This window comes from Agrilus planipennis, unplaced genomic scaffold, assembly GCF_000699045.2.
Source record: "Agrilus planipennis isolate EAB-ADULT unplaced genomic scaffold, Apla_2.0 scaffold13, whole genome shotgun sequence".
Taxonomy (NCBI): Eukaryota; Metazoa; Arthropoda; class Insecta; order Coleoptera; family Buprestidae; genus Agrilus; species Agrilus planipennis.
In genome coordinates this window covers 1,990,708-2,003,318 of record NW_020439040.1, presented here as the reverse complement: position 1 = coordinate 2,003,318, position 12,611 = coordinate 1,990,708, and the positions used below count along the sequence as shown (strand labels likewise).

At 35.5% G+C, this 12,611-nt stretch overlaps 4 protein-coding genes across 10 annotated transcripts in view; 3 read left to right on the top strand and 1 right to left on the bottom strand.

Annotated features, from left to right (window-relative positions):
• Window positions 1-12,611, bottom strand: part of LOC108744240 (potassium channel subfamily T member 2) — a 122,939-nt gene that overhangs the window by 91,294 nt on the left and 19,034 nt on the right. The gene's annotated exons all lie outside the window — the stretch shown is intronic.
• Window positions 8,161-8,830, top strand: LOC108744246. Of its 2 annotated transcripts, none has more exons than XR_001938939.1 (2): window positions 8,161-8,202; window positions 8,382-8,830. XR_001938939.1 is itself a non-coding variant. In XM_018479922.1 (2 exons), the coding sequence occupies exons 1-2, from the start codon at window positions 8,239-8,241 to the stop codon at window positions 8,720-8,722; spliced, it is 384 nt and encodes a 127-aa protein (XP_018335424.1). In that variant the 5' UTR covers window positions 8,201-8,238; the 3' UTR covers window positions 8,723-8,830. The 2 variants fall into 2 exon arrangements, 1 of the variants encoding a protein (XP_018335424.1); XM_018479922.1 differs by having other exon boundaries at window positions 8,201-8,281.
• LOC108744247 (thiosulfate sulfurtransferase/rhodanese-like domain-containing protein 3) lies at window positions 9,769-10,479 on the top strand. Its single transcript, XM_018479923.1, has one exon. The coding sequence runs from the start codon at window positions 10,065-10,067 to the stop codon at window positions 10,377-10,379; it is 315 nt and encodes a 104-aa protein (XP_018335425.1). The 5' UTR covers window positions 9,769-10,064; the 3' UTR covers window positions 10,380-10,479.
• LOC108744245 lies at window positions 10,374-12,363 on the top strand. Its single transcript, XM_018479920.1, has 2 exons — window positions 10,374-10,823; window positions 11,422-12,363. The coding sequence occupies exons 1-2, from the start codon at window positions 10,454-10,456 to the stop codon at window positions 11,784-11,786; spliced, it is 735 nt and encodes a 244-aa protein (XP_018335422.1). The 5' UTR covers window positions 10,374-10,453; the 3' UTR covers window positions 11,787-12,363.

The window sequence follows — 12,611 nt, the reverse complement described above, 5'->3', positions numbered from 1 at the left end:
ACCGTAAGGCAACGTTCAATTTTGGTTTGTTCGCTATTAGGAAATCAATTGCAGCAAATCACGAGTTCAACATCTACAGATATAGTCACGTCTCTCTCTATTTCTCTCTTTTACTTTCTACATGTTTCCTTCGTTCTGTTATTGTTTATTTTAGAGCAAAACGCCTATCTAGAAATGAAATCATATTTGTATAGCGCCCTATTCTTATGCTATGCTACAAGAAAGGCCGAAACGTCGAAGAGAAAGTTCGTTAGTTGTGATAGAAATTGAACAAACAAAGCCAACAACCAATTTTCATGTTGACTAAATGATAAATTTTATTTCGGAATTTACTTAGTTATACTTTGATGAGCATTCACGAACGCCCTTATCGACGACAGTTTATTCGCTGAAGTAATTCTATGTCAATATCGAAAACTTAGTATTTCAGTAAAATGAACAAAACACTACCGTATTAGGATCCGTTCAGACTAAGCGAACGAATAGCAGTACGCCTCCTCAGCGTACTCATTCATGGTTGTTTAATATAAATCATAAGCAACTGTGACTACCAGGATGCTACAATTTGCATTGTTTCAACGTGACCATAAAAAACTACCTATCTAGCTACTAACCCTTCCTAATCTTATCATTGTTTCTGACTGAACAGTGCAATGCCTTCTTAAAATACGACCAAAAGACATGAATATTATTACACATTCGACGCAGATGCTACAGGTAGGTATATCGAATTATGTGAAAAAGTCTAAGAAGTTTATAATGGAGTGTGATGTATGACGTGATCGTTTTTAGAGAATGAAATTGATAAAAACAAATATTCACAACAATACAGATGTGTAGGTACCTATAAAAAATGGGCTTACACGACAGTTATATTTCTTATTTCTAAAGGACACTATAATTTGTGGCTAATTTGCTAACAAATCCAAAAATTTGTCGCACCTATCGATTGCTGTTATCGCTACATACAGCGTGCTTATCTAGAAATAAAAATATCGCAGAACAATTCTGACAAATTAGTGACAAATTATGATCTTTGTAGTGTTTTTCTGCGATATTTGTATTTCAAGATACGCTATCAGCTCGAGGCTAGACTTGGTAAAAGCATTACCTTTCAGCGACAAATTGTAGCCCCTACAGTATTTTTCTATGTCATTTTTATTTCGAGAGACGCTATGAGTATAGTGGCGGGTTAGGAGTTCCTCCGCCGTTTATCGGTGACAGAGAGGGTCGATTAACGACAAAATGGGTAAAAGTACCACCTTTCAGAGACAAATTATGGGCCTTATTTTACGACATTTCTATTTCATGATGAGTGCTGCCAGATTGGCGGTTCCTCAGTCATTTTTCGCTAGTCAGCTAGAAGAAAAACTAGCGACAAAATGGGTGAAAGTACCATGTTTCAGCGACAAATTATGGCCCGCTGCTCTACAGAATTTCTATTTCAAGATAAACAGTGCNGAACGTGTTCTTGGCTTTTATTGTCCTTGCCGGCGAAAAAGGACATTTCTTCCAGACGTTTCTGAAATCCCTGAACATATCTTAATACGGTTGTCATTATTATATAACCTTAATGTCGTTGGTAACTACAATATTTCCCGCAAGAATTTCACTCGTTGCAAATGAAACAGTGCCAAGTTAGCGGCTCTCCTGTCATTTTTCGCTAATCAGCTACAGGATAAACTAGCGACAAAATGGGTGAAAATACCATCTTTCAGCGACAAATTAGTGTCAATTATGGCCCTTTACTCTGCGGCGTTCCTATTTCATGATGAGCACTGCCAGGTTGACGGCTATCTAGTCGTATTTTGCTAGCCCGGTTGAGAATAAACTAGCGAGAATATGGGTAGAAGTACCATATTTCAGCGACAAATTAACGACAAATTATGGCCCTTTACTCTACAGAATTTATATTTCATGATGAGCACTGCCAGGTTGACGGATATCTAGTCGTATTTTGTTAGCCCGGTTGAGAATAAACTAGCGACAATATGGGTAGAAGTACCATATTTCAGCGACAAATTAACGACAAATTATGGCCCTTTACTCTACAGAATTTCTATTTCATGATCAGCACTGCCAGGTTGGCGGCTCTCCAGTTATTTCGCTAGCCAGGTAGAGGATAAACTAGCGACAAAATGGGTGAAAGTACCATATTTCAGCGACAAATTATGGCCCTTTGCTCTACAAAATTTCTATTTCATGATCAGCAGTGCCAGGTTGGCGGCTCTCCAGTTATATTTCGATAGGCAGGTAGAGGATAAACTAGCGACAAAACGGGTGAAAGTACCATATTTCAGCGACAGTTTAGCGACAAATTATGGCCCATTGCTCTACGGAATTTCTAATAAAGATAAGTAGTACCAGGTTGGCAGCTCTCCAGTCGTATTTCGCTAGTCAGGTAGGGAATAAGCTAGTGACAAAATTGGTGAAAGTACCATCATTCAGCGACAAATATAGCCCTTGTACCACCACCCTTACTTAAACCTCTAGTAGCCAATTGGAAAAACAAAAAACAAAAAATTTGTTAACAAATTGGATACAAATTGTATTGTTTTTTAAAAATGAGATATATAACTTCGAAATGCTAACTCGATATAAGTTATTATATCTGTATAATAACATAATAAGGATGGTCATCACCACTGTAATAAATGTGCGTATGAAGTAATTATCCTTTGTGAACGTTTCAAATGTTCCACAAGTTGGTTTCTCGTGCTGCTGGCATTCCATTATGCCTACAAAAATTAATATCGATTTCCGATGGGGAAACTTGAAATAGAAATGCCACAAAATGAACCTTCAAGGTGGACTGTTTGTACGTATCAGTCACACCATCAAACACGTACACAAACATATTCGTATTCATAACTGAGAAACGATTAACCCAAATCCACTTGTAAAAGCAGGGGTCCGAAAATGAAATTTTGAACCAGTCGCTATATCTTGATAATCGAATATAATTCACATTTAACGACTATTATTTTTGTTTTTGCAAACATGCAACAGCGTAAAACCTGTAGAGCTAGCAGTTCAATAAAAAGGGAAATACATAAAGGAAAATGATTTACTACACATATGTATATATATATCGAACGGTTAATGCCGTATATATCAATCTAATTTTTTGCAATAATCCAAAAGCTATTACAAAAATTCTCGTCAATTTTCTTAGATATTTCCCAACAAAACAAATTCGTAATTAAATAGCAGAAAATGTATGTTTAAAAAGTCATAATTACAACTTCTTAATGCAGGTACAGCCAACCCTACAATCGATATCTTTAGTCAATTACAAAGATCTATTACTTCTGAAAGATTAGCTGGGTAAGGTTCATAAAAAAATTAATAAATCAATTACCTATAGATACACGTAATTGCCTGGTATTCTCTATTGAAATTCTTTGACTTTAAAAGAATCGTATCCATGTCTTATATATAGAATTCTCGGAATTGCTTATAATGAAAAGCGACTCACAAACTTTTAGAATCCACACCAGTAACTTGTTTAATTCAAAATTTACAACTGTCCAAAGCTGACGTAACTGCCCATTGAAATCGAAAACTAGGTCAACTTTGACCCTTCAACATCTGCTAAACGACCAACGCTTTAGGATAACGTACAATCTCACAGTTTGTGAACACATGGGTCCTTTTCTTCAAAATTATTAATCAATATCCCATTCACTAAAATTTTGTGAACAGCGCAAGTTTTCTTTGAAAACGATTAAATAGTAATCCTTGAATCCTTAAGAATATACACACTTGAATAAAATCATGAACTTAGCATCTACAACCCCCAATAGGCCTTTAAGTGAACGTCTATATTAATTATCAGATCCTAATTATTATGAGTCGATAAATGGATAATAATAAACATCTTCTAAATTTACTGGCTTCCCCTAATGCTGCTTTATGTAGATAAACGTTGCTGGATCAATTTTCCTTGCCTGAATACATTAAAGAACGAACTTAATTACGATATAAAACTAAGTAGCTTAATCTCCATCAAATCCCAACCAAGGACTGCATACCGTCCTTGTAAATTGAAGAAATTTAACGACACACCAATTAAGAAAAGAAGTAAAAAAAATCTAAAATTAATTGGTGTACAAACACTAAAGAAATTCCATACAGTTCTTGTTGTATTATTTACAGTTGAAATGGTTGTATACGCATGTTGTAGGTGACTAACCACTCATAATTTTAGGCTTATCCCGTAGGAAAAATTTCCATTAAATGGCATTTTTTTAATGGAAATTTTTCCTACGGGATGGTATCTTGTTAAGTGTCTTTAGTTAAAGGGTAATGTTTACCAGCTAGTGCAGCATTCTCAGGAAACGCCACAAATTTTATACCAGAAGACTACATTTCGTAAGCAATTTACATGGAAATGCATAATTTTGTCGATGCATTCTTCTTGTTCTTCATCATCTTAAACCTTGTGCCGCAATACGGGTTTTCGCAGGTTCGCAACACAAATTGCAAAGTTCTTATATACGTTGGTTCCGCCTGGAGCTCGTCAACTCGTGTGCATCTATTGTGAAAATAAATTCAGGTCGAGACCGAGCACAACTTCTAAGGATAAGTAGCAGGACAACAATCTGCACATGATACTCCACTCGCTTAAATTGCAACTAGACCTGCCCTTATTATTCGCCCTCTTTCAGCAGCAAGCTTCTTTTCCTAAAGCAATTTGGATAACTATCCACCGAATTCTGTTTGCAAAAGAAACTGACGCCGTCGCTAAATTATGCATTTTCTTTCTTGCGACAAAGGAATTCGTATGAGCGCGCGGTGATCGTTTTGCTGCCTTACGTGTACATATATATTAGATTCACCTTTCGCAATAAATAAAAAGCAATTTCACGAGATGGGCTTCGAAAAATTGGACAAGAGAAAATCTGTTAAAAGCATTCTATTTAGAATCCCCTTTTCCGTTCGAGGTCTAAATTTCTTTATCTTTCCGACAGATCTGTAAATCCTGCCGGTCAACTTCTCCAATAACTCGACAGGGATGCCGACTCAATTCGAGGAGTAGCTATACTTCATTTTCTTTCTCTAGCGATGTGCCCCTTCCAATGTCTTGGATGCGCGCTGGCAAAATCGTAGGTAGGGAGAAAAAAGCTCATTATACTCTTGACTCTTGTTCTTTAAACATACTTTTTCATACAGTGCCTGCCAAAAGTTTTGTTCAATCATGAATAGTAGTGCGAGTCGAAAACAAGCGTTAGAGCCTTTAATATGTCTTCAAATATAAATAAACATCTCGTTGATATTTTCAGTAGTAAATGGTACCAATAACAGCACATTTGAGCAATGCAATTGTAGTGGATAAAATGGTCAATTTTTCCGTGCAGTACTGTACGGATTATACGCTCCTCACCGGTTAAGAGTTTGGCCGAGAGTTGTCTCCTTCCTTTTCTGGCCTAGTGCTGTTCTTTTCTATGTTGCGCCGGTCAAACTGAAGGTCACATCGCTACAGAAAGTAAACGAAGTATACCAATTCATTTCAGTACCTACGTCACCTATGTGAATGAGAAATTTCATACAGTTTGTCTGATTACAAGTAATAAGTAATTAATTACGCGTGTAAACAAATAGCAGCTATAACCCGACTATAACAGATAAATCGATAGTTCAAAACTAACAAAAATGATCATTTGAACTCAAATAAAAATGCTAATTACACGATCATCACTTATTTAGGCCCTATATGACAAAAAAAAACTTGTTCTTACATAAAAGGCTTAGATCTACTAATATCGCTTAAAAAATAATTATTTATTACGTAAACTTATCGAAAATAATGAAGATAAGTCAATAAAAAAAATAAAGGAATTTATGAATATAATAAACTAACTTGTCGTTCTTGCTCTAAAGTCTACATAGGACAAACTGAAAGAAATTTTAAATACGCTTCTTAGAACGCAAGGACAGAGCAATAGAAAAAACAAAATAGATTCGGTTTATGCAATCCGAAGACACAATAAAAACATTTCGCAGTAAATAAACTACATATAGGTGTTTCAATATATTTTCAAATACTTTTATTGGCGTTTTGAAACCTATTTACCGTTTAAATTTAATTTTATTGTACTATACTCTTCTGCTAATAGTTAGGGATCAGAACGAATTTCGTATAAAAATTTCTTTCATCCACAGGAGAATCGTAAAGAAAATTGTATTACTTAATAACACCCGCATGTAAAATTCCTTACTTTCATCGTGTAAATTATTCTCAATGGTATTATGAATCTGTTTTATTACACAAGTCCTGTTTACAAAACAAATGTCAGAATAGTCACTGGTGAAATTCAAAAAGCTAGAAAACAATATGCATAAAAACTATTTCGCATGAAATTTACATTTTGAAATATCATTCTGTATAATATAATAACAATAAACAGAAAAAAAAATACATAAAAACAAATTATTTGCCAAAAACTAATGGGCTTTTGCATCAGTGTTATTTAAAACTTCCTTGTTCTATTCCGTGTTGCCTTTATATGAATGTATGTAGTTATACGTGTAAGGTAAACCATCACAAAATAAATTACATGAGGGATTTTATATAGCGAACCATTTCCGTATACATAGATTGTCTACAACGAAAAGGAAATCAGAGAGCAGTGGCTCGAAGTACAGTTTAGTGAATTATGGGAAACATTGTAAAAGAAGGAAATCGCCTTGCAGAACATCCGGGGAAGAGGAAATTTCTTTGCCTTGTGGGCACAAACGCTTCTACACGTCACCACTAACAACGAAATGGATTAGAAAAGAATCCTTTACACAACATTTCTTACGAAAAGGGATTACTCTCTTCGAAAAAGTTTGGGCTGTGAAGAAAAATAAATCTACGACATAATACCTACATACGTACAAATCCCTATTTCCAACAAAAAGGATAGACCTTTCTAATATGAATTTACAGCTTTTCTTGTAAACTTCAATAAAAAGTTACTGAATCGTTTTCAATGCACCCTGTCATAAATTCAAACCGTTTAGGAAGCGAACACATTTTTAGTACTTATACAACCTTTAAGCCATCATTATCATAAGGTCGTCAGTCCTAAGACTGGTTGGACACGTACCTCCACTCTTTTCTATCCTGAGCTAATCTTCGCATTTCCCTAAAACTAGAATAACCCACATCCTTGACTATTTGCGAACAGTAATCTAACCTAGGTCTACCTCTACCCCTGCTAACTCCTGTTTCTGCCTCTAATATGTCTATGACTAGACCTTCATGTCTGAGAAGGTGTCCTACCAACTTATCTCGTCTATTTTTTATTGACTTCCAAAGAGTCCTCTGTTCTCCTATTCTTTCTAATACCTCTACATTTCTAACCTTTTCTACCCACGTTATCCTCATCATTCGCCTATAACACCACATTTCGAAAGCTTCTAATCTTTTCTTTTTCGCCGCGCCCACTGTCCATGTTTAGCACCCGTACAACGCCGCGCTCCAAACATACACCCTTAACAACCTTTTTCGAATTTCTAAGTTAACCGTTCGCGAGCATAGAAGTGACTTTTTTTTATTAAAGGCTACACGACCCTCTGCTATCCTCTGCTTTAGATCTACTACTCCTTCCTGACTTATCTGACTAGATATCTAAAATCAGCCACTTCTTCTAATTTGTCGTCTCCTATCTTTATATTCGCTCTTTCCCTACTTTTTCTTCCCTTGCATACTAGTACTTTAGTTTTACTTTTATTTATTTTCATAAAGTACTGATCTGTCAGTACCGCTTCCATTTTATTTAAAGCTATCTCTAACTCCTCCTTGCTTGATGCTAATACTACTATAAACTTTTAAACCGAAACAAGAAAAATAAATCTCAAAATTATTGTAATTTAACACTATTATAATGGCGCGCAACTTAGTATCGAAAGCGTGGGCAGTGCGACCATTCGTCCGCACTCTTTTTGATGAACGTAGAATGAGACTTTTAATAAAACACTAAAGAACGACAAAATTATTTTTTAGTTTGTTTGATTAGAATGACATATTTTAAAAATATAGTGTTCTATAGGTTATTTTTTTTATTGCAGACAATTTTCGTGTTTTGGACTTAAACTTCTACAATTGTTTAGATATTTATGACAATTTTGGACATAATTAATTTAATTAATTAAGTTTTGAACATTATCGGAATATGGAATTAAAATCAAATTTTAATACTTCCCATAACAAAGGTAATCAGACATTAATGTCATAGTACAAAATTTAAAATGGCTTTCAAATACCATAAATCAAAAGCTTATCTTAAAAAAGGTTGGAAATAATATAATTTTTAATCGTAATTACACATTACGAAATAATTTACAATAAAATCGATTCTTAATACAATTGCATTTATCCTTCTTTATTCTAGTTCGCGAAGAAAAGGAAAAACAGAAAAAAGGAGATTCAGATGAGTGGGATCACACAAAAGCTTTGAATAAATGTATGAGCAATCTAAGCACTTTTTTGGGACCATCGGACTCGAAAGAATGGGAAGAAATAAAACCATTAGTTGATAAACTGGAGAACGCGTGGCAACTAGACAAGTTACCAGTCTCAATTCAAAAATCTGTTATCGAAGTCTCCGAAATGTTACGAATAAAAGACTACAGACAAGCGGAACTTTGTTATCTGGCCATGATGATGGAGTGCGACGCCGAATGTAAAAGCTTTTTAGCTGGAATCAGGCGACTTATCGATAAACTAAAATAGCAACCGGCAAAAATTGTACGAGCTTCTGAATTATCAATCAATGTTGCTCAAAAATTCACGTATTTTCAGTTTTATACATAATTAAATCAATACACCTAAGAAAATTTATCAGAACGTGTTCTTGGCTTTTATTGTCCTTGCCGGCGAAAAAGGACATTTCTTCCAGACGTTTCTGAAATCCCTGAACATATCTTAATACGGTTGTCATTATTATATAACCTTAATGTCGTTGGTAACTACAATATTTCCCGCAAGAATTTCACTCGTTGCAAATGATAAGCATGCAGTAACTGTTTCATTAAAATTTGCCATACTGTCAAATGAGTACTACTTTAAGGGTTATCTTTTACCAAATTTTCGTCTTCTACAGCGAAAATATACTTAGTTGGAGCCCGCAAATAGGTATCATGCCCCATCATTGTTCTACAGTGACACACTGACCTATACCAATGATTGATATATTGTTGAAACAGTTTATTGACTAAATGCAAGTATAAATCGTTAATAGAACAAGTAACTACTACAGGTTGGCTATAATATGAACATCATGAATCACATTTAATCTAATCTAACCAATAACAAGTAATACAGAGCAGAAAATAAAAGAATTGCAGCAGTGATGCTGCTAGTTACTAGCTGATTGAATGCAGCGTTGCGTTGGCATATTCTTTTCTGTGATTTTCTAGAGCCAGAATGACTTTTGCCTGCACTTTCAAATGTGTTTTCGTGTTTTATAGTACCCTATCACCTCCTGCAAGTTTTCCACTTATTTCAGAAACATCCTAGTGTGCATAAATAGATTTTCCTATAACCTAACAAACACAAAGAATTTCCCGTCCAATAATACTGAAAGTTATTTCACATACTAATAATGCACAAACCCCCTAACATCTAATGTTATTAACACATCGAATTGGAAAACTAAGATTGAATTTTTAACAAAGATCAAAATTGAACTTATATTGACACATATTTGATGGTTAATACGTATGAACACATAGTACTTTTGACAATCAAAAGAATTTAATAGTGACACATCATTTATAGGACACTTATCAATTTTTATTGAGTGGAAATGAATTTCAACTGTGCTTTGACATAAAATCTGAACAAAAGCGCCGATTTTAATTCGCGTTTTTTAACGCTTTCCACTAAATTCCATGTTTTATTAAGTTTCAAAGCCAAACGGCATTTTAACATGCTTTGATGCCAAATTCTTTATATCTTTTGACAGTTTTCGATTTTTTTGTTACAAATACAAAATTTCTTTTCCAAAAAACAAAAATGAAAACAAAAAAACGCTGAGCAAGAATGAAGTTCTTCGCCGTTTAATTTCAATTTCATGGACGTGAAAACTAACGCGGCAGTAGAAGGATATTTAAATGCACTTCTTCTAGATGTTCGTGATCGTTGCGAAGTAGAAAATACTAAACAGATTTGTGGAAGTATTAACATTCCAGTAACCGAGCTCGTAAATGCTTTTAATGAAATCTCAGAATTGGAATTCAAAACTCGCTACGGTTTCAAGAAACCGGGACCTGACTGTCCAATCATTATCTGCTACCAAGCGGGGGTTAGAGCTGCTCATGCTTTAAGAATCATGCAAAGATTAGGATACCGAAAAGTTTTCACCTACAAGGGAATGCACAACTGCTAAACGAAACATAACTATAGATACTTGTCAATTACCAAAATAAAAGAAAGAAATTCCAAATTCTGTTTACTGCCGCTATGCGAAAAACAATTCTTTTCTTTATTTTGACCTCGCTTTTGTATTGGGAGAGGCTTTCTTGCAAAAATTTTGTGGAAGTTGAAGATGACCCGAACACTCTTATTGTGGACTTACGGGAATGTGATGAAATAGAAAATTCCGAACGCGTTTGTGGTAATGTCAACATCCCCCTCAAAACGTTAAGGAACGTCTTTAAGACGATGTCGAGCGATCAATTCTTGAAACACTTCGGACTCCCAAAGCCAGGCTATGATTCGGCAATAATATTCTTCCATTACTCTCCGAAAAAGTCCTTTCAAGCTTCGAGCATTATGGAAAATATGGGATACAAGAATCTACACGTCTACGATGGAACTAACAACGACCAAGGTAAGTAAGTTACTATGAACATGAATTTGTATTAATTAACGTATCTCACATCAGGGCATTGTCGGTAAATTCAATCCTTCAACTACCCCAAGTGTGTTCTCGAATATCGACGTCATACGGTTGATTCGTTCCAAAATATACTGGCCAGTGCGTTGACGTCAAATTGACGCCATATTGAGAACAGTGTTTATACTCGTTTACAACAATTTTGCTCCAAAAGTTATTAAAGTTCTTACAATAACAAATTCCTCAAAGTCTGATGCAGACACGCCCGTTTGATATACTATTACGTCACGCTTGTGTCACCAGTACAATATGGTGGCACACCACTACAATATGGCGTCGATTTATTACGTCAGTGTGCTGGGTTATATTTCGGAACGCACTCCCCATCTACGATTTTGACGTAAACCATAACCTGAGACGTAGAAATCAAATCATCAAGTGTCAGGTGTCAAAAAATGAAAATTCTTAACGACTGAAGAGGGTTATCCAGTAGTTAATGGTGGCCCAAATGTGTAAAGGAATGTCCCCCCAAAACATTTTCCTTTCTCCTTTGTTGTCCCGATGCGTTTAATATCCGAAGTATTTTTCAAAGGTATCACAAAACGTCCTATGTCAGTGGTAGGTTACGAGGACGTGGTGCAAGTAGAAGGCGACCCCGAGGTGCTCATTGTGGACGTCCGTGATCGACATGAAGTGGCAAATAGTGGACGCATTCGGGGTAGCGTCAACATACCGCTTGCGGAGCTTGAGCTGGCTTTTAGTCGGATGTCAGAAACAGAATTCAAAAAAAATTACGGAAGGTCAAAACCCGGTCGGGATTTCCCCATTGTGTTCAGTTGTCAAGCTGGCGTGCGATCTACGCAAGCCATGAGAATTATGCAACGGATTGGCTATAAAAATTTGTACAATTATTCGGGAGGATGGCAAGACTATAAGGCACGGAAAGGATGGAAATGAACACACTCAACCTTGTAAAGTTTTATTAATAATTAAGCACTTTAATTATTTTCGCAGACAATAAATAATTAATAGTTTTGGGGTTTTAAGTATTTAAAGATGGTCCATATTTCGAGAAGATTTAACGTTTCAACTCTGATATCATTCGACAAGAAAATGGAATTTGTGAATCTCATCAATTAAGAACATTATTGCGGCTGCCTTGAGCTTGAATGTAATTAATTTTGTAATTTTGATTACACCCGTTAAATTGTTATCATTTGGTAGTACCTAGCCTCCGAAATGTGATTAGAAGGGTTTTACATTTCCTTGAACACAGTTTTGCTTAACAAAATTGTCCTATGCAAAGAGAATTTTGGCAGTGAAAGACCCTATTTAGGCAACTATTTATCCAGGCACTTCATTACTTAATTGTAAGTCCTTAACCGACACTTTCATTTATACCTAACGGCCATTAACAACTTATTACATTGTCAAGGGATAATGCCCATATCATCAAGAAATGCATTATTTTATACACCGTGGTTAATAAAGATCGAAACAATAAAATATTGGAAGTAAAAAAAAAGAAAATGTGCAAATTTGATATTTTTCTATTGGAACCTTTCAATGATAACACAACATTTTTGTTGGTCCTGCCTTTGACGTGACAACGTCTTATAATTCGATGGAGCCGGCTGCACGCACGAAAAAACATGACTCATGCGGCGTTACCTCGCTCTGAGGCGTTCCATTTAAGGCTTGAAGTGCAAGCGAGAGCGCGGAACGAGCGACAAAGAGGCACAATCGGCCTCCGCGTTCGGCAGCGTTCGACATCTGTCTCTC

What these genes read in the sequence shown, in the direction of transcription:
- LOC108744246 (XM_018479922.1), top strand. Translation starts at nt 8,239, where the DNA reads ATGGCTTTCAAATACCATAAATCAAAAGCTTATCTTAAAAAAG. An exon ending in AAAAGCTTATCTTAAAAAAG is followed by an intron (nt 8,282 to 8,381) that starts GTTGGAAATAAT and finishes TCTTTATTCTAG; the next exon opens with TTCGCGAAGAAAAGGAAAAA.
- LOC108744247 (XM_018479923.1), top strand. Translation starts at nt 10,065, where the DNA reads ATGGACGTGAAAACTAACGCGGCAGTAGAAGGATATTTAAATGCACTT.
- LOC108744245 (XM_018479920.1), top strand. Translation starts at nt 10,454, where the DNA reads ATGCGAAAAACAATTCTTTTCTTTATTTTGACCTCGCTTTTGTATTGG. An exon ending in TGGAACTAACAACGACCAAG is followed by an intron (nt 10,824 to 11,421) that starts GTAAGTAAGTTA and finishes TATTTTTCAAAG; the next exon opens with GTATCACAAAACGTCCTATG.